Here is a 21,724-nt window from a genome sequence, read left to right on the forward strand (position 1 = left end):
TAGTATCTTTAAAGCAGTTGAAAGTTTAAGGCCGGACTCCACTTTCGCGCGAAATGGGTGACAGTTTTTTTCAACCTTTTTTGCCTGAAGAAAAGATTACATCATAAAAGAGTTTCGCGCGAACAAAAAAAAGTTGAAGGAAGTTCTACTTTTTCATCCGTTACGTTCAATGGAATTTCGACCAATGGAATTGCTTCATTTTTCAACCGACCAATGTCCATACAAAAACATCAAAAAGTTTTCGCTTATGTCGCGTGAAGGTGGAGACCGGCCTTTACAGTGCATATTGTCCCTTGAAAAATCCCAGTACAACTTGAATACATAACTAAAGCATGCCTAAATAACGAGCAAAAATACCAAGCAAAAAAGGGCAGCCAATGACAATTAAAGTTTAGTGTATTTCAAAGACCTTAACGAAGGCGGATCTAGTGGGGATGTCAAAGTATTTTACGGAGAGTTTTTTCTATCTGTACTCCTTTTTAGGAAATGAAGACTCTCCGTCATCAATTTTGACCCCTCCCACAGCTGTTAAGGTCTTTGTAATACATTAAACACTATTCCGAGTATGTCTAGTTATGTAGAATTTTTCAAGACAAAATGTACTGTAAGTGCACTGTAAGCTTTCCATATATTCATAGTGTGCAAGGGGGTTCCAGGTCCCACCTGAAAATTCAGGTCCCACCTTATCCTAAAATTCCCACCTTCAGCCCAGACTCCCAGATCCCAGCTAAAAACAAAAAAAAAATACTAATTCGAGGAACAAAACAAAACTTCTTTACCGTAATATGAAGATGCGATTTATTACATTTGTTTAACTTTCCATTTGCCTATGACCTACATTAGGGGTAGAATAGGGGGGTCCATGTACAATACAGCGGCATGTATCAGTACTTTGTAGCAAATTTCGATTTTAAACACCCCCCACCCCTATAGTACAAAATGTACAAAATACTATCCAGCAAACTCCCAAAAACACCCCAACACCCCCTATATTTTACAATATACTGTCCAGTACTATCCAGCAAACTCCCAAATACACCCTGACACCCCCTGTATAATACAATATACTATCAAGCAAACTGCCAAATATACCCCAACACCCCCTTACATAGTACAATATACTATCCAGAAAACTAACAAATATACCCTTACACCCCTTCATAAAATAAAAATTTTAAGCCAAAAAAATTGAAAAAAATTTTCTCGAAAATTGACAAAAACAATTGAGAATTTTGAAAGATTTCCGACAAAAATCTAAAATAAATCGCAATTTGATTTGATTTTGGCTTTTTAGTACACAAATACTAAGCAGAAAATCCGAAATTTGACCCTGACACCCCTGTATAGTACACGTATACTAAACAGCAAATCAGAAATTTGACCCTGACACCCCCATGTATAGTGCACAAGTACTAAACAGCAAAATTTTTTTGAAAACACCCACCCACCCCATGATACATGCCGCTTTTTTGTACATGGACCCCCCCCCCCTGGGTAGAAACCAATCAAGTAGTCAGATGGCTCAGAAGTAAGTGTGAGTCGTTAGATATAAGTTTGGCATGAAATTATGGCTAATCCTCGAATAAGAAGTTTTGGGGAAAATTTGTCCCGATAACTACAATATTAGTATAAATAAGTGAGGATTGCCTACAACCATAACTGCAGGGAGGGAGGGAGGTAAAATATTTCATCCTTTCAGCTTTCAGTTAGAGCGTCGACTTGAACAGGGAGATGTGATGGCCATTTTAAATATGACGTCACATGGCTATTAGCAAAGTAGACTCAGTTGGCGGAGGGCGGCCACCCAGCCTTTCGAATACTGTATATAGCGCTTATCAAATAAAAGTTAAACCGCAATTTAACCTGTGTTAAATCCAAAATATATTAATATGTCTATTATATACATTTATGAAATATATAAAAAAAATATATCATAAAATCATAAAATCTGAAAATAAGAAATTTTACTTTAACTTTTTCCAAAACACCCAAAGTCCCACCTAAAGAAATTAACTCCCACCTTAACTTGTTTCTCCCACCTAAAACCTGGAAAACCCCAAATCCCACCTGAAAATTTTCGACCCAAATCAGCAAATCCCCCCCCCCCACTATTCTGGGGGGTGCACACTATGAATATTGCCCAGCCAAAGTCATGATTCAAAGAAACAATCAAGCAAACATATGCCACATTCATAATGATATGAAACACACAATCCAAAACTTGGTAACAAATCAAAACATTGAAACAATACCCAAAATAATGGAAAAAGTTGTAAATATTACGTTAGGTTATTACGGGTTTAAAAAGCTCCAAGATTTGGAGAACCATTAATGACTGGAATCTAATGGAAATATCATCTTCTCATTCTCGTGATGTTCTAGGAACAAAGAGACAGACTTGTTGAAACTTCAAATTGAAACATTAAAAGAAACAACAAGAAAAGAAGAAGAAAAAGCAGCTGAACTCGAAATGAAATCAAGGTTCGTCTATAACCTTTTTATTTTCATATCCCTACAATCTACCTACATACCTTTCTACTTATCTGATAACTTTATCATGAGACCCGTCTAAGGGGACAGTCAAGGGCCGGGCCCGTCCCCTTCCCCGTTTTGACGCCTAAATTTCTTTTCGCTTTGAAGTCAAGTCAAGGTTCATCTATAACCTTGTTTTTCTTTTCATATCCCTACAATCTACCTACATACTTACCTATCTGCCAGCCTGCCAGACACCGTACTTACTGATTATTTTATTATGGGACCAGTCTACGGGGGGGGGGGGGTCAAGGGGCGGCCCCGTTTTGACGACTAAATTTTTTTCCGCTTTGAAGTATGTTTTGAAACAATTCAGTGTTTTAGAGTATTTAGTAGGGCCATTGTGGGCGATAATTTTTTCCAGAATTTATGCCCTCATACTTAAAACGGATCACCGGACTCGTGTTCATTGCATTAATCACTGCTGACCAGTTAATTTACCCAGGATGTTATAATTACAAGTATAATCAGTGATAGCTCATTAAAGGTATAGCATAGATAATGACTTTATTTTTCTCTTTTCTGCAGGATGTTTTCATTTGGTGAATTTAAAGCAGAGGACCAGGTATGGATCACTGATCTTTATAAACCCTAGACTAAGCTATATCCGATATCTATGATCGGAGTTTTTTTTAAAGTGGTTCCAAGGAAGTATTGTTATTTCAATTGTTTCAAAAAATGTTCTAGCTTTGTATGTAACAGAAATCTGCCATGGCGGCTCGAAGGTGTTTGAATTTTAAAAATGATTTATAATCTCATTCTCCTCTCGCCCTTTCTGTTTGTATTTATGCTGGCAAAAAGTTTAAAAATAAGGCTAGAATACCAAGCCGGACCCATTTTGGAAATCTGACTAAACAAGAAAAATCAAACAAAATGCCTATAGTTTTATACATATAAAATTTTAAATTAGCAATACCTTTCCAACGCAGTTCCAAGAAGAGCTAAAATTGACATAAATTAGAATTGAGTGTCTTGGATCCACTTTACAAAACAAATCTTTTGGTGGCACGTGGTGGCAAAGTGACTTTTTTTAGGTTAAAGTTTGAAAATTTCCGGTGTCGACATTCAATTTTAAGTCTCTTTTGGGAATGAGATAAGTGCGTTTTGATTAAAAATGCAATTGAAATGCTACAAAAATTATTAATGAGGGAAGGAGAGTGAACAATAATATCATCACTGCGGAAGAGAAATCGGCAAAAATCAATTACTTGTATATCCAGTGTATAATGATAAGAATAATAAGTATAATACAAAGATATAACTATATATATATTATATATAAGTATATAATAATAAGTATAATACAAAGAACCCAATGCAGTGTTAAATCGTCACAGATATTCAAGGAAAAGTAGACCTAGTGCTCTCGATGCATTTACACCACCTTTTCGACCGTAGCCGCCATGCAATTGTCGTGCGGGCATTTTTTTGTCCGTTCTACCACCTTAAAACGACGCAGTCTTTTCTTTGCACCTAAAGACAATAGAAAAAAGTGTAAAAAAAGAATTGGATCGAGTTTTTATAGGGTAGTAAATCAAATAATAGAATTGCACGCGCTTGATCGCGCGACTACGATCGAAAAGGTATATTGAGTGATGCTACAAAAGAAATTCGCCCCCGAGAAACTGCTTCCAGGGTCTACAGCTCAGTGGGTATGATATTTTTTCGATTTCCAGTCAATATCACCTGGTAAACTCCTAAGACCAAAAATGGCTAGTAGTTTTCTTTACCTGATAATGTTCGATAGCAGGGAATTGAGAGAGTGTTTAGAATGAAATTATTATTTATATATCCGACTTATTCGTGTGGTATGGTATTAACATTGATTTTAAAGCCCGAAAAAGTGAAGCCACTTATTTCTCATCCAGAATGCGCCCAGAACGCGCCGTAATCATGACGACGGATTGTATCTAGCAGCTCCTTTGTTTTTGAGAACTGCATTTTTTGAAATCTAGCGACAGATTTTAGTTTCAATCCGGTGTTTGTGTAAGAACCACGCGCGGGCGCTCTGGATAAGAATTAAGTGGTTTCATTTCCCATCCAGGAGTCTCGAGTCTAGCCCTTTGGGCTTTGAAGTCAGTGGGTATTAACTCAAAAAACAGAAGATATGATATCCTCTAATTCTTTGTTAGGAGAAAACACTGGCTCAATTGAACAAGAAGGTGGAAGAAGTCTACCGTAATTGTATTGGAAATAATGAAGCTAACATCAGGTACTTATAGCTTCTATTTAATGTTTGAAATTCTTCTTAGACTTTCAAAGATCAGTGCAACGAGTTTCTATCAAAAGAAATCTTTCACCTCCCAAGTTTGTATCAGAAATTACCCATTCATTAATAAGTTTTCAATTCTCTAAGATTACTTTAATGGATTTCTAATTATATGAAAATGTATGCTATGATCTGAGATTACACGGAATTATTCTAGCATGCTAGACGAGTAATTCAGACATAGTAGAAATAAAGCAAAAAGTAATGAAGGGAACAATTTTAGTTTATACAAACTAAATCCCGTAACAATAATCGTGTTATCATATAACGCCTATACCACTGTATTACACGCATTATAAACGACTCCAGTCTACACAGAATCTTTTCTACATTTCTTATTCGTGATTTGATTGGTACGGCTTCATCCAAATAGTTCTACATTCGGAGGACAATAAGGGTCCCTTTTCAAACCCTCAAAAGTCTCTCAAAGGGGTACAAAAAAACGACAAATTAGCAATTGAAAGAGTCCCAAAATTACTAAATACTCATCCTTGCCTGCCATGCTGGTGTTAAGAATAAGTTTTAAAACTGTCCATTTATCTTGACGTGAAAAACAGCACATTTCAACAATTTTATGACGTAATTGGCTTCTTAAGAAAACAGATTTTTTTTAATTGATTAGGATAATTGAAATGCATTTTTGCATATATAATCAAGCAGCATCAGCTTGTTTCCGTGTAATGACGTCAGAGAATTGAAAAAATGTTTGTCTAAGCATCTTAAAATAAACAAGATATAAGAGAGTTTTGAGTAGCACTATAAACATTATAAAGTGAAATCGAAAAGCACTGCACACGAACAAAGAGAAAGATTGAAATAAGGTGAACTTTAAAAAGCGAATTAACACAAGTTATCTCATCCAGTATATGGGAAACTGTTTGAACTTACCAACGTTTCATGGACCAAGTTTTCAAGCTAACAACAGAGGACAAGACTTACCCAATAACAGAAGGTACAATCAAGATGTGTACGTAAAGAATGCAAATATCAACAATGATGTTAATGGATTACAAGCTGTGAACTTTTACCAAGATGTGAAATTGGACCAACTAAGGTTTTCCCAAGATGTAGACTTAGACCAGATAAGGTCTGCCCCAGCTGTAGATTTGGACAGCACGACCCCTGCTCTTGATGTTGATCTGAACCAAATGAAAACTGCCCCGACTGTAGAACTGAGTGGAATATCAATACAAGAACATACTATTCATGGGAAAATGCATGGACAAAAAGGATTCCGTATGCCAAAATTTGGATTTGGACTGGGAAATCCTCCAAGTTATCAGGACGCGATTGACCAAAACTTTCAAAATGGTTCGCACATTGCCAAAGGAAACGAACAACGATTCAGTACAACACAAAGAGGGTTCGGTTTTAAATTACCGAAACATACACGTGGTAAATCACGCAATAAAACACATACTATCGTTGGAATTGGAGGAGGCCCACATTCTCATAGAACAGGACATTCACACAATAAAAGAGGATTCGGAGTTAGAGGACCTAGTTTTAGATGATTTTTTGTGTCACATTTTTTTTTTTGTTTCTAGGAAATCCGTAAAAGTGATACTATTAACAATACAGAAAAATTTTATTCTGCATATTTTTTGGACCTACCCCGGTGGGGTAGAGGTCCTATAAATTAACCGATGTCCGTCCGTCCGTCCGTTCGTTCGTTCGTTCGTCCGTTCGTCCGTCTGTTACCAGCTTTTCTGATTTTTGGCACAATGATGCAAAATGGCAATGCCCAAAATGTGACGGAGTCCGATTTTCGAAAAAAAATATATTTGGGCAAATTTGGGCCAAAAACTGCCTAAAAATAGGGTTTTTTGGACTTTGTGCAAAATCCTGTCATTACTTTTTTCTAATTTTTTGTACAAAGATGGAGGGCAAGATTCTCTAAAGAATGACTGAAGTGGTTTTTCCCGGAAAATTTTTATTCGCCTTAAAAGACGGATTTTCGTATTTTGGGGAAATTTTCTTTAACCAAATAAGAAAATATAGCTTTTCTCAATGTTGACTCATAATTTTTTTCTGATTTTTTGCACAATAATGCAAAATGACAATACCTAAAATGTGACGTCCGATGTGAAGCCCGATTTTCAAAAAACATTTTTTTACGGCTGCCGGAAAAACTGTTTTTTGGCATTTTCTCAAGATTTTATCATTGTTTTTTTCTGATTTTTTGCTCAGAGATGCGTATTAACAATGCCCAAAACATGGCCGAGTTGGATTTTTGAGAAAAATTTTTTTCCGGTTGAAATTGCCGGAAATCGCCGTGTTTGCAGATTTTCATTGGATTTTTTCCTTATATTTATTTCTATGTTTTTAACACAAAAACATTATTGATAACAATGCTCACCATCAACCATGATTCAATTGTCAATAAAACTGAATTTTGCAACCAGAACTTGAGATTTATTTTTTCCCTACAACCCTTCCCTGTCCCCCCATCAACAATCAATGATGAATTTATTGCGTTATGCATTTTCGCTAAACGCTATATTTTCTGACTGATTTTTTTTCATTTTTCTCCTCACATTGCTATCTAACTTTCATCATCAGGTAGGTCCATTCAGCATCTAGCTTGTTTATTGCGAAGCGAATTTATGAGCGAAGCAGTTTTGCTATATTGTGCACGTACCTTTAACTTCTATCCCAAGCGAAAATTTGCTATAAAATTTGCTATATAAATCACATCTTCAAACCGATGATTTTATCAAAATGACCTTGAATGGTTTGGCTTGAAGCCACGAAAACTTTCTCGGTTTGGTAGCTAGGACTGCGAAAAATGCCGTTTTAAAATGGTGTACCCTAACAGTGAACAGCAACAAAATTACCGGAAGCCGAAACACGGACTTAAAATCTGAAGTTGATCAAATTGCCGCGCGGGCGGCATGCATCTAAGCAATCTAAGCAGTGGTTATTCGGTTTTAAATGTTTATTTTGCTGTTAAATGGAAAAAAATTAGTTTGAACGTTGACAGAAAGGATCCTCATCATCCCTTGACTTTTAACAGCAAGTATCAAGTATCAAATAAGGTCAATTAATGAGAGGTTTTTGCAAGTTGCGTGGGCGGGCGGGAGGAGTGCTCTTTTAGTGAACGAAACTTACCTTGCAAAGCCAAGTGGATATTCTATGATAAAGAAGTACGGAGATAATCAAATTTGTCGAATTTGTCAAGAAATAAATCAAAACTGCCCAAGAACCAACAAGCCATCTTTGTACATTTTTGTTTTTGTTTTATTTTTATGTTTTGATGATTTCGACAGACGATTCGTGATTCGAATAAAAATGTTCGATCGTTAGACGAATATCGTTCGATTTTATTAAGGCACCATTTACACTAGAATAACTAGAAGGAAAACAAAAGAGCGATGCGCGGGCGGGCGGCGGCGGGTGTTATGCCTCCGTGGATTATGTGGTGTGTTTGGGGCATTAAGGCTCTTACGACCCTGTCTCTATAGCGGCTTTATTAATTTAGAGTGTCTCTTATTTTGCTAGCAACTTGCGAATTGAGGTGGAGTCTGGATCGCTTCGCAACCCTTATACAATACGGCTAGTTTTATAGAGCTACTAGTTGTAATAAATTCAAACAGATGGAACATTATTAAAAAATTAAGAAATTGTCGTTATGTTATTAATCATCAACTAGCCGGTACCCGGCTGTAGCTGAACACACTAAAAGTCCTTTAGATGTTGAAGCTGGCTTAAAAGCTCGATCAAATATTAAAAAAAGGAATCTCTTCAAAGACTCTAGCCCTCCCCCGGATGTCTCATCTCTTAACCATATTTGGATTGTGTAGTGTCCCCACCCGGGGGGGGGGCACTCACTTAGGCTAAATTGGGTACGAGACGTGCCGCTGGTAAGGGTACCTTTTTTAGGCTCTAAAGATATCTGACAGGGTCTTAAATTTACTAATTTTCAAGGTTTTTATCTGACGGGGTCGACTTTTGATAATTTTTGACAATTTTCATGGTGGAAATTATCAAATTTTTCAATTTTGTGTCTACTTTTAGTCATTTTGGCCACTTTCAGGTTGAAAATCAGAATTTTTTTGTTGTTTTTTCTGACAGGGGCTAAAATTTACCAGATATAAGTCATATCTGACAGGGTGCATTTTTTAAACTCCAGTGACACGTCCCCATCGGCCGTCAAGGTCAGGTGAGGTTTTTTTTTTTAAGTCAAAAATAATCAGAGAGAACATCGTTATTAAATTTATGACAGGTACGAGCCAGGAAGTATCTTATCCATTCGGTGGACTAACTTTCTTGGGGTTTTTCTTGTCCCTTATGGTAATAAAAATATTTTAAGCTTCTGGGCCACCTGGATTTCTCACCTGGGTATCCATAATGATTTTAGGTCATGTGACCCCCCGTAGTCAAAACTGAAAATTCTTTCAACCCAAATATAGACTTATCATATATCAATCGATCGGAAATTTGATACTGATTAATTTTGAGATACAAAGTTGGGTCTGTTAACTTTCATATCTCGGGATATAAATTACTTTCGTTTTCTCAGGTTTGGCTGCAGTTGTAGTCGGGTTTTCATGGAGTGAAGCAATACTTTTAGTATTATCTCAAGAAATATGCTTTTAAACATATTAAAACTTTATGTGTTCCTAGAAAAGGCATTAAAAATTGTTTGTGCAAATTTTCAACAAGTTATAGTAAAAATGTGTGTATTTTACAGACCAGAGTACAATTTCCTTACCGTCAAAAAAATAACTTCTTCTGTCAAAATTGGCCTTTTTGTCTGAAATGATTGAGTGAAATGTTTCTCAATAGAGTCTGCGATTCAGACTAGGCAAAAATTAAAATTGCTAAATGTAGACAGGCCTTAAATTTCAAAACAAAATCTGAATAAAGTCTAAACCAGGCTCTATCCGATCTATCAATCAAAATTTATCGAGAATAAAAACTTTGCTTGCGAAAACGAAAGTGACACAAGGACAGAAAACAGACATACAGACTACGGTTATTAAATATATAGATGTTAATTCGTTAATTGGTTATCGATTGGTCATTGATCGGAAAAATATATCAATTGTATTTAGTGGGAGAGTCTGGTCTCAAATGAAACCAACGTGTTCTTTATATATAAAAAACTCCGCTACTTCAAATTTTCAAATATCTTTTAAATTCAAATGCGCGTACACACCCCAACTAATAAAAAAATGCTGATTTCAACTTTCGAGATTTTATTCATGATATTCATGAGGTAATGTTTTCTACGAAAAGACCCCGGTTTTTGCCAGTAGTGGCAAATTCTCATGAATATCATGCAACTTTTGTCTAGTTTATATCTGCAACTACTGGCTAAAACCTAGGCTGCTGGCATCCACTAACGGATTCGTGCTCCTTATAGAGGATGCTTAATAAGCTATATTTCCTTTGTCCAGAGATTTGCCGCCTTTAGCCGATATACGGCTAAAGACATTTTTAGCTGGCGAGTGTCTACAAATGTAACATTACGTAATGTTAAAATTTTCTGTGAGGCACCAAATCATAGATTGGAAAATATATTTGGATTTTGAAAAAAAAGTAGGCGGAAGAAAGTTTGCTTGTTTTTCTTCCTCCTTTCTTGTTTAATGTGGAGATTTTGTAAGAGAAATTAGATTTATTGAATTTAAGTGCCCTGATGTATCTTCTGTGTGCCCAACAAAATTTTGCTTCATAAAACTACATTTTGATGCTTTAATTTGGACTTGCATGAGTGTATAATTTTTTACCACACTGGATTCGTTGATCACTTTGGCTCCAGATAATTGTTTTGTCAGTTCTACAGATATGTTGCAGATTATTTCAAGGTATTCTAGTTATGTTTATACAGTACATTTTGGGGGTCATATTGAATATTTCTGACATTACTTCTTTATGATTCTACAAAAGGGAGTGTTGTTGTTCCTTCAACAAGGGCCTTTAAATGTTAAAACAAACAAAGAACTTTTCTTCAGCTTTGGCATTTCACTTTTTAATACTGTGTGGCCTTTGTATCTTTTCAGGTACTTAGCTTTAATTCTTTGAAGAGATTGGAGTGTTTGAAGAGATTGGAGTGTTTCTGGTTGTTTTCTTTCACTTTGTGTTCATTTTGTATTTTTTGAGCTTCGACCGAGAGTGATGGAAAAGTTTTATTTAAACATATTAAAACTTTATGTGTTCCCTAGAAAAGGCTTTTAAAAATTGTTTGTGCAAATTTTCAACAAGTTATAAAATGTGTGTATTTTACAGACCAGAGTACAATTTCCTTACCGTCAAAAAATAACTTCTTCTGTCAAAATTGGCTTTTGTCTGAAATGATTGAGTGAATTTTCTCAATAGAGTCTGGATTCAGACTAGGCAAAAATTAAAAATTGCTAAAGTAGACAGGCCTTAAATTTCAAAACAAAATCTGAATAAAGTCTAAACCAGGCTCTATCCGATCTATCATCAAATTTATCGAGAATAAAACTTTGCTTGCGAAAACGAAAGTGACAAAGGACAGAAAACAGACATACAGATCGGTATTAATATATAGATGTTAATTCTTAATTGGTTATCGATTGGTCATTGATCGGAAAAATATATCAATTGTATTTAGTGGGAGAGTCTGGTCTCAAATGAAACCAACGTGTTCTTTATATATAAAAAACTCCGCTACTTCAAATTTTCAAATATCTTTTAAATTCAAATGCGCGTACACACCCCAACTAATAAAAAAATGCTGATTTCAACTTTCGAGATTTTATTCATGATATTCATGAGGTAATGTTTTCTACGAAAAGACCCCGGTTTTTGCCAGTAGTGGCAAATTCTCATGAATATCATGCAACTTTTGTCTAGTTTATATCTGCAACTACTGGCTAAAACCTAGGCTGCTGGCATCCACTAACGGATTCGTGCTCCTTATAGAGGATGCTTAATAAGTATTTCCTTTGTCAGCGATTTGCCTTTAGCCGATATACGGGAAAGACAATTTTCTGGCGAGTGTCTACAAATGTACATTACGTAATGTTAAAATTTCTGTGAGCCACCAAATCATAGATGGAAAATATTTGGATTTTGAAAAAAAAGTAGGCGGAAGAAGTTTGCTTGTTTTTCTTCCTCCTTCTTGTTTAATGTGGAGATTTTGTAAGAGAATTAGATTTATGAATTTAAGTGCCCTGATGTATCTTCTGTGTGCCCACAAAATTTTGCTTCATAAACTACATTTGATGCTTAATTTGGACTTGCATGCGTGATAATTTTTACCACACTGGTTCGTTGATCACTTTGGCTCAATAATTGTTTTGTCAGTTCTACCGATATGTTGCAGATTATTCAAGTATTCTTTATGTTTTACGTACATTTGGGGGTCATATTGAATATTTCCTGACATTACTTCTTTATGATTCTACAACAGGGAGTGTTGTTTGTTCCTTCACAAGGGCCTTTAAATGTTAAAACAAACAGAACTTTTCTTCAGCTTTGGCATTTCACTTTTTAATACTGTGTGGCCTTTGTATCTTTTCAGGTACTTAGCTTTAATTCTTTGAAGAGATTGGAGTGTTTGAAGAGATTGGAGTGTTTCTGGTTGTTTTCTTTCACTTTTGTGTTCATATTTGTATTTTTTGAGCTTCGACCGAAGAGCTGATGGAAAAGTTTTGATAAATTTACAGACCAGATATCTTATAAAAGCAAAAGTCAAAAATAAATCTTCAGACTGTACATAATGTGCGCATCAGATTGTTTTTTATCTTTTTACTGTTTTGTTTTTCTGGTCTGGGATTCGAATTTCAAATGTAAACATTCCATTGAAAACGTTCGAGACGATCGTTTTTGCGCGCACATCAATGTCAATCAAATTACTCGCCAAGATTTCCTTTGCGAACCGGAAAGCGGTTGGTAGATCATTAAGCAGACCTATACTACCTGTGGTTTTGTAGAGGTCTGCGATTCAGACTAGCTAAAACCGGGGTATTTCCGTAGAAAACACTACGCTATGAATATCACGAATTCGGACTGGGTAGAAAACAGGGCGGCATTGGTCGCGGCCTATTTATGACATGCACCATTGCAATGTCTTCCACGGACCCAACAGCTGATTGGTTAAAGTGACTTACTCATGATATGCACCACTGCAATGACTTCACCAAATTATGCAACTTTTCTGTTTTTTGTTCCACCCAATACGTCACTTTTTCTATTGTTTAAGTGACGTATTGGGTGGAAAATTTTAAAAGTTCTCAGAAGACTTTCCAGTGGTGCATATCATGAATTCACTAATTTTACGTCACTAACAACCAATCAGTTGTTGGGTGTAATGTCAGAAGACATTGCAATGGTGCATATCGTGAATCCTACACATACGGAATCGATCGATCAATCCCGTATGATGCCAGTGGAACCAAATGGCTTGAGGAGGTCACTCAATCAATCACTACATGCTTTGATGTGACGAAAATTGACAGGAATTGAATACGTAAAAGCTTTACGGTAAACAGATATTTTCAATGTTTCTTTTCTTGTACCTTCATTCAGTACGTTACAAATGTTGACCAACATTGAGAATCGTTTGGAGGAATTATTTGAAATGATCGAAATGATGCCACCTGACAAAGTGGAATTGGCAGAAAAGGTATTTTCCCATTATATGATTTGCTTTACATTTGTCCAAATTTAAGCAGATCCCCAGCCTAAGCCCAAATAAACTCTATTTTTAAGAATGGGGAAATTATTTGGTAGTAATACCTTTTTGGTCAACTTCAAGGGAGTTGTGACAAAGATTTTCACAAAAGTGACAAAGTTTTACCAGACTAAGTTTTCCCATTTAAGGTAGTTCAATTATGTAGTACAATGATTTGCTTGGTGTTAGGTTTTCACATAATTCATAATGTCAATCTTACTTCGATTCTGATTCAAGTAGAATGAGTTGCCTTATGGTAGCTATGGTAGCCCGTTTCGGAACGTTTCGGAGCAAGGAAACGGGGCAGTTCCGTTCCGATGAAAAAAGTGGAGCGAAACCGTTTCGATCTGTTTTGCTTTGTAATGTCTTCTTTTTTGACGTTTCGAATTTTGATGTTCACACTTGACTTGTTTCGGAACCGTTTCGGAACGGAACGGAACGGAACCGTAACGTCTGAACATGATCTCAATCTTACTTTGTGTCTGATATCATCTCTCTGTTATTCACAGGCGAAAGACAAGGAACGCCGATTACGTCTGCGTGAAGAGAAATTGCTGGAGCAAAAGAAACACCAGGAGGAGAGAATCAAGAAAGCGATTGAACGTGCTCAAGCCGAACCTAAGAAAAAGGTGCGTTCTCTAATTTCTTTTTTAATTTTTGCTATAGTACAATGACCTCATATCAAAAATGTTTAAGGGGAACTAATTTTCGCGGAACTTATTTTCTCAGTGCAAGGGTATTAAAATGGCGCATTTTGCGGAACTAATTTTCGTGGTTGACACCCGCTTTCTTTCTTATTCCTAGGCGTTTTTGAGGATTTTGAGTAAAAATTGCATATCGCGGAACTAATTTTCCCGATGGACACCCAAAAACGCGAAAATTAATTCCCGCAAAATTTAGTTCCCTGAAGATACTCTTAGAATACCCAGAAGTTTGCTGGACTCTCTACTATGTCGTATTGTTTTGAGGGAGCCAGGCTACACCTACACGCTAACATCTTATTACGCTATACTTATGGTAGCCGGTAATTATTCTAACCGGTGATTATTGTACCCTTTCATCTCCAGACTGGTCGCCGTTTAGTGTTCCGTTCGTGTCCACCTCAAACACGAAAGCGCGAAGACGTCACTCACGAAAAACACGATAAAGAAGAAGAAGAACTCAAATATTTCTTCACTTAAAACACTTCCGATTTTACTGTACCGTCAAAGGGAAGTTATTTTATTTATTGCTGCACAATCATTGTTGATGATGTTGACTTCTTTTTTCGGAATTTTTAAGTATAGAGATCTTGAAACGTTTTTCATCAATGTGAAGCTTTTTTTCAGTTTCAAATGTTTCTTTTAGATGAAAAATGTTTCAAGTGGCCCCAGACCTTAAAGGGCTTCTTGTTTTTATCGTTTTCAACACTTTTAATTTCAGTTTTAAAGCGATATGTAAAGCATGCATTAATTAAGTTGTCGATGTTACGACGTTCTCATTCTTTGTGTCAACTGTGTCCGACGCATGTTTTTACCCGCTTTTTATCCGGGATTATCTTGGTTCCGCCAGTTTGTCTTTCTGGGGAATAATTCATGAATTCATGCTTTTTCCAAAATCAGCACAAATAACAGTATTAATTAACTAAAACACCACAATGCACCCATCTGTAAATACCAGAATGCTTTGCACCAAACCGAAGGTTATTAGCGATTAGTTTTTTTTTTAATTTGAAAAAATCGTTTTATTTTATTATAACCTAGAGAGTAATTAATATGTATGTAAAACTTATTTACAACCGAAATTGTAATTAAACCGTTTCCTTTACCCGCTATCCGAAAAACTCGAAAACATTACTTTATCCCCGCATCTTTCCCTTTACCTAAAAAACTCGAAAACATTACTTTATCCCCATCCTTTAACTAAAAACTCGAAACATTACTTTATCCCCGCCTCCTTTACCTAAAAACTCGAAAAATTGCTTTATCCCACATCATTTACCTAAAACGCGAAACATTACTTTACCCCGCATCCTTTAAAAAAACTCGAAAACATTGCTTTATCCCCGCATCCTTTACCTAAAAACTCGAAAACATTTCTTTATCCCCGCATCCTTTACTTAAAAACTCGAAAACATTTCTTTATCCCCGCATCCTTTACTTAAAAACTCGAAAACATTGCTTTATCCCTGCATCCTTTACCTAAAAACTCGAAAATATTATTTTATCCCCGCATCCTTTACCTAAAAACTCGAAAACATTACTTTATCCCCGCATCCTTTACCTAAAAACTCGAAAACATTACTTTATCCCCGCATCCTTTACCTAAAAACTCGAAAACATTGCTTTATCCCCGCATCCTTTACCTAAAAACACGAAAATATTGTTTTTATCCCCGCATCCTTTACCTAAAAACTCGAAAATATTGTTTTTATCCCCGCATCCCTTACCTAAAAACTCGAAAACATTTCTTTATCCCCGCATCCTTTACCTAAAAACTCGAAAACATTGCTTTATCCCCGCATCCTTTACTTAAAAACTCGAAATTATTACTTTATCCCCGCATCCTTTACCTAAAAACTCGAAAACATTGCTTTATCCCCGCATCCTTTACTTAAAAACTCGAAAACATTACTTTATCCCCGCATCCTTTACCTAAAAACTCGAAAACATTTCTTTATCCCCACATCCTCTACCTAAAAACTCGAAAACATTACTTTATCCCCACATCCTTTACCTAAAAACTCGAAAACATTACTTTATCCCCGCATCCTTTACCTAAAAACTCGAAAACATTGCTTTATCCCTGCATCCTTTTCCTAAAAACTCGAAAACATTACTTTATCCCTGCATCCTTTTCCTAAAAACTCGAAAACATTTCTTTATCCCCGCATCCTTTACCTAAAAACTCGAAAATATTGCTTTATCCCCGCATCCTTTACCTAAAAACTCGAAAACATTTCTTTATCCCCGCATCCTTTACTTAAAAACTCGAAAAACATTTCGATCCCCGCCATTACCTAAAAACGCGAAAAACTTTTATCCCCGCATCCGTTACCTAAAAAACTCGAAAAATTATCTTTATCCCCGCATCCTTTACCTAAAAACTCGAAAACATTACTTTATCCCCGCATCCTTTACCTAAAAACTCGAAAACATTACTTTATCCCTGCATCCTTTTCATAAAAACTCGAAAACATTACTTTATCCCCGCATCCTTTACCTAAAAACTCGAAAACATTGCTTTATCCCCGCATCCTTTACCTAAAAACACGAAAATATTGTTTTTATCCCCGCATCCTTTACCTAAAAACTCGAAAATATTGTTTTTATCCCCGCATCCCTTACCTAAAAACTCGAAAACATTTCTTTATCCCCGCATCCTTTACCTAAAAACTCGAAAATATTGTTTTTATCCCCGCATCCTTTATCTAAAAACTCGAAAATATTGTTTTTATCCCCGTTTGTACGCTCCATCTAAAAGAATCGCATTGAATTCTACGTCATTCTAACCTTCAAATAAGAATCAAAACAATGCTCTAAGACGCACGTACGGTTGATTATTTGTTCGCGCGGGCGAACTATATGACATGGTTGAATGCTTTTCGAACGTTTCGAACGTTTACACAAACCGCACTAATTAGGTCACACTTGACTGAAGAAAACATAAAAAATTCTTTCAAGAGAACTTTTGAGAAATGTGATATACTAGAACAGTGGGTTTTTAAAATACACATCTTCGGTTTAATTTGATAATAAGTTTGTTAAAAATATTGTTGAGATAATAAGTGAAATAATTTTAGAGAAATTTTTAAGAGTGTTTTTTAAGACATTATTCTTGATAATTATAATTGAGTTTTGCAGTGATTGAATTTTGAGACTTTATATAAGCAATTATTGAATTTAATTTGAATTTTTTTGCGTTAATTGGTTCATTTTTGTCTTCTTCATCGCGGAATGAAATTTGCTTTATTTTTTTGTTTTGTTTTTGATTTTGAGTCTCTAGATATCATATATAACGAGACAAGGTTAAACTCAGTGCATATAAAATTTTTTATACAAACGTTCAAATTTCTTTTAGCAAAATTTAATTCTTCGTACTTAATTTGTAAAATATTCGTTGGTTGCTCCGGTCTGGTAGCCGTGGATTGTTTTTTTTAATCGACATAAAAGACAAAAAGTAAAATCCTGGAGAATCAAATTGGTCGACGTTCTACTTGATGGTTTCATAGACAGATATTAAAAGCTCGATGAAGATGGAATTTTATTTTTCATTCGTATTGAACTTAATGGTATCGTATACCTTAGCAAAGGCTGTTTCAAAAGGTAAATTATTTCCCAGTACACGTTTTTTATAAGAACAAACTATATAAGAACATAAGGCTTCGATGGCCAAAATGTTAAGAACAAGTTAAGAACATTTTCATAGGAGAATGGACTAAAATGCTCCAAAAACGGTAAAAATAAGAAAATTTTTAGGCTTGAAATTCAAAAAGTTAAGAACATCCCAACGCTTCAAAAATTTTGGATGTTCTTATAAAAAAATGTGTATTCTTAATCAATAGGGGCATATTCAGGGCTTACCAGGGGACTCGCCCTTATCCAAAGAATAACATTTTCATTTTTGGGCTTGTTCACTTATGAAAACCGTAACCTTTTCTTCAAACTTTCATATTTTAAGAAACATCTAAGTTATAAACCTCAAATTTTACACGAAGGCTCAGAATCCACTAGGGCATGAGTGTTAAAGATTTCACGATGATACGATAAACATCAAAAAAGCTATGTAAAAAATTCTAGGGGTGTGGTTTTTTTCTGAATCAACTTGTATTTCTTTGGTCATATTGCCTAGACAAACTGGTTTATTCATACCCTTTTGTCTCGATATTCAGGTTTGAGTATTGCGCCCGCCATTCTATGATAAAAATAATTGGGATACTAAATTTCCACGATGATACAATTTTTGTTAAATTAGGGATTGGAAAAATCTCCAAATGGATTCCCAATCACGAAACGATAATATTTCTGTATTTCCAATGAAAATATGCCGGGAACTTACCACCAGAGAAAATTTTCAGTCACCAGATTTTATGTGATTTCAAAGGGATATTCTCCAAGCATAAACTCTTAAATGAGGATTTCCATTTTTGTGGAATTGCATGATGCCGCCATTATGGAAACAAACGGTCGATTTGCGTAAGGAATCGCCTCTACAGATTGGAACGTTTACTTCCATAATGGCGGAAATTACGTGAATGAAAAGCCTCAATGGATAAAAAAAATCAAATGATATCGTGTGTTCTTCTTTCATAGATCCTACTAAAGCATCCTCCTCGAAATGTCAAGACTCCATCGGTATCCAGACTGGGTTCTTAGAGACACGTGACATCAAAACATCCACGTCACAAAAAGATTTCTCTGCTACTGACCCATGGTGTGCTACAGAGCAAAATGAAAAACAATTCATGGCTTTTGACCTTGGTGAGGAATTCCAATTGGCTAAGGTTGCTACTATGGGTAAAGCAGATGATAAAAATCGCTTTGTTTCGAAATATATTTTAGCATATAGCCATGATGGTGAAAAATGGGATGATTATATTGACAGTACCGGTAAAAAGGTAACCATTGACTTTTAAACTGTTTGGATATAATTTTCTTTCACAAGATTGCGGGAGCAGTTAGGTAGAGCCCTGGTTCAACTTTTCTTCAAAGTAAATAGAAAATTTGTTATCAGCTAAATCCTGCTTAAAACTTTTGAAAAAAAGACCGGTTTTAGAGATTCCGAAAGAGTTTTCAAGAGTTTTCTACCGTTGGTACCAACAATGGTGGCCTCCCTTTAGAAAGTCGGATCAGGTCCAAAAAGTGAATTTCTGTGGAAAGTGCCAAACTAAAATTCTTCAGGGAATCATGTAAGGAATTTTCCTTGCTCTAGTCATGACAATTCATGATTTGCACCATTGCAATGTTTTCCACGGACCCAACAGCTGATTAGTTGAAAGTGACGTATTGACAGACTTTACGTCATTTACAACCAATCAGCTATTCGGTCCGTGATGTAATGTCAGAAGACATTGCAGTATTGCATATCATGAATATTGCTTATTAGAAATCCTTCTTATCTCTGCAGGAATTTGCTGGTAATGATAATACCTTCGCTGTCAAATCTAACACATTATCACCATCTATTCAAGCACGTTATATCAAAATAAAACCACTGGCATGGAGTAATGGTGGTATATGTACCTCTGTTGATCTCTTTGGCTGCACGGGTAAGTCCGTTAGTGGTGCCACAAATTAAAGCCTTAGCGTATTGTTCGGTAAGACTTTGTTTGAATTCTTTTTTTTCAATCAATGCCTTGTCTTGTTCATATGGATATTGTGAGAATTCAATTCGAGAAAGGAAGTTACTTTCATCCTTGGACGAAAAACGTTATCAAGTTCGGTTTATTAAATCTATATTTCAATTCTCATTTATGTTAAAAAACCAGTTGCAACGCTGACTGGATCTGTTATTTAAATCCATTCGCTTTAAAGTGTGCAGTATTTATTGTTTAGCCTATTCGCCTACTCAAAGGTCCCGAATAAACGTCTCCCCCTTTTTAAAAAAAATTCGGATCCCTCTCCCCCTACGTTTATTTATTTTTTGACATTATTTTCAGCTATCATAAGCTGAATTGCTCGCAAAATAGCCTGGTTTTAGCTTAGCTTTTAGCTTGTCCTTGCATTTCCCTCGCTTCTTTTATTCGGGACCTCAGATATCATTCTATATTCAGTATGATTTTATTTTTTATGTTCCTTATCTTTTAGTTGATGAGCTAAATAAGTCAAAGAAGTCGTAGATGTATCGCCCCGGTTGTAAATATGATCAATATAGTTATGATGTGCCGAGTAGAGATGCTTTTCGGTTTATGGAAATATATCTGAGAGCTTTCATCAAGGTTGCTCTGGAGCGTTTTTGGCTCCTTTGATAAACAATGAATGAAGAATCGATGCTGAAAAAAAGGACATCAATGTTAACGTTGTCTATGTTATGTTCTTGATTGAATAAGCTATATGAATGCTTACGAATATGCCGTCCAAGACAAGCTTGCTTTCTTTAAACATGTTGGTTTGTTTAATGTAGAGCTAGTGTTGGGCTCATATTGAAATAAAGAACTGTACAAAGAAATTTTCACAGGCTTTAGATAATGATACTGAATTTTGAATTGATAAAAATGAAAATTGGCAAATCATATTATTGAATTTTCTACTACCTTTCAGAAAATCAAAACATAACTAAAAAATCTCTTCTAGTTCACTTTCAATTCATGTTTTTATTAGCTGACAGGTGCCATTTACATGATACCAAATTGAAATTTTTTATGAGTTTATATCATGATAAGCAACATCTGTTTTGATACACATTGTCGACCTTAGCCGCCAATTGCCGCGCGGGCATTTTTTTTGTCAGCTTTATCCAACTAAAACCGTCCCAGTCCTTTTTTCACACCTATAGACAATAGAAAAATGTGTCAAAAAGGATTGGATCGAATTTAGTGGGTAAAAGTGTATTCAAATTTGGTACAAAAGTTGTAACTACAATCATGGTCGAAATTTATTGAGATTTTTAGTGTATTTCAACTTTTTTCAGAATTTAAAGTTCGGGCGAGAATTGCTATTTTAGCACTTCCACTTTTTTTCATTGAATATTTCGATTTTAGAGGGGTTGGTTGGTTAGCGGTGGCTTCTAGGCTATATTCCGAGCCTTATTCAAGCATATTTGAGCTTTTAAAACCTGAATTTTAAGTCTCATGTTAAAACTAAGAGTTAAGATTCTACTTTCTAACTGTAGTTTAAGGCGCTTAAAAATCATTTGTGGTGTTTAAAATTTCGCAGGGAAATTCCCTTTGTCTCAAATATTTTGTCCATGATTGTAGGTAGATCTAAAGCTATCCACAATGGTATAAAATTGTAAATACCACCCCCCTCCCCTTGGTAATATCGAACTGTAAAAGGTTGGTATAATTAGGGTTAAGAGTGATTTCAATAATTGTAGGTTGAATTTGAATACTAAATTTTTGTTGGTTATTTATTGTAAGACAAACATATTATTGTTTTGTAAATAATTATTTTTGATGAAAAATTCATTTTTATACAAACTGAAGATCCTTATACACGTTTTTTTCATAAAAACATCCAAAATTTTCAAAGTCTTTGGATGTTATTAACTTTTTCAATTTAAACATGAAAATGTTTGTCAACGTTTTGTGAGTACAGTGGAACCTCTAATTAGCGGACACCATCGGGGAAAGGGGTTAGTGT

The 21,724-nt window shown here is 35.4% G+C and overlaps 2 protein-coding genes across 2 annotated transcripts in view; both read left to right on the plus strand.

Moving 5' to 3' along the window:
• LOC136800038 (cilia- and flagella-associated protein 100-like) overlaps window positions 1–14,921 on the plus strand; it is a 38,258-nt gene extending 23,337 nt beyond the window's left edge. Inside the window, exons 15-20 of the mRNA XM_067056658.1 lie at window positions 2,383–2,481; window positions 3,061–3,097; window positions 4,665–4,744; window positions 13,301–13,397; window positions 13,955–14,074; window positions 14,513–14,921. Of these exons, the coding sequence (XP_066912759.1) occupies window positions 2,383–2,481; window positions 3,061–3,097; window positions 4,665–4,744; window positions 13,301–13,397; window positions 13,955–14,074; window positions 14,513–14,626 (547 nt within the window). The 3' untranslated portion in view covers window positions 14,627–14,921. The remainder of the gene's footprint in view (window positions 1–2,382; window positions 2,482–3,060; window positions 3,098–4,664; window positions 4,745–13,300; window positions 13,398–13,954; window positions 14,075–14,512) is intronic.
• A 2,517-nt stretch (window positions 14,922–17,438) lies between these two features.
• On the plus strand, window positions 17,439–20,639 carry LOC136799872 (EGF-like repeat and discoidin I-like domain-containing protein 3). Its single transcript, XM_067056545.1, has 4 exons — window positions 17,439–17,749; window positions 18,737–19,041; window positions 19,551–19,692; window positions 20,231–20,639. The coding sequence occupies exons 1-4, from the start codon at window positions 17,674–17,676 to the stop codon at window positions 20,260–20,262; spliced, it is 555 nt and encodes a 184-aa protein (XP_066912646.1). The 5' UTR covers window positions 17,439–17,673; the 3' UTR covers window positions 20,263–20,639.
• Window positions 20,640–21,724: the final 1,085 nt, after the last annotated feature.

The sequence above is a fragment of the Clytia hemisphaerica genome, unplaced genomic scaffold, assembly GCF_902728285.1.
Source record: "Clytia hemisphaerica strain Z4C2 unplaced genomic scaffold, Clytia hemisphaerica genome assembly, whole genome shotgun sequence".
NCBI lineage: Eukaryota > Metazoa > Cnidaria > Hydrozoa > Leptothecata > Clytiidae > Clytia > Clytia hemisphaerica.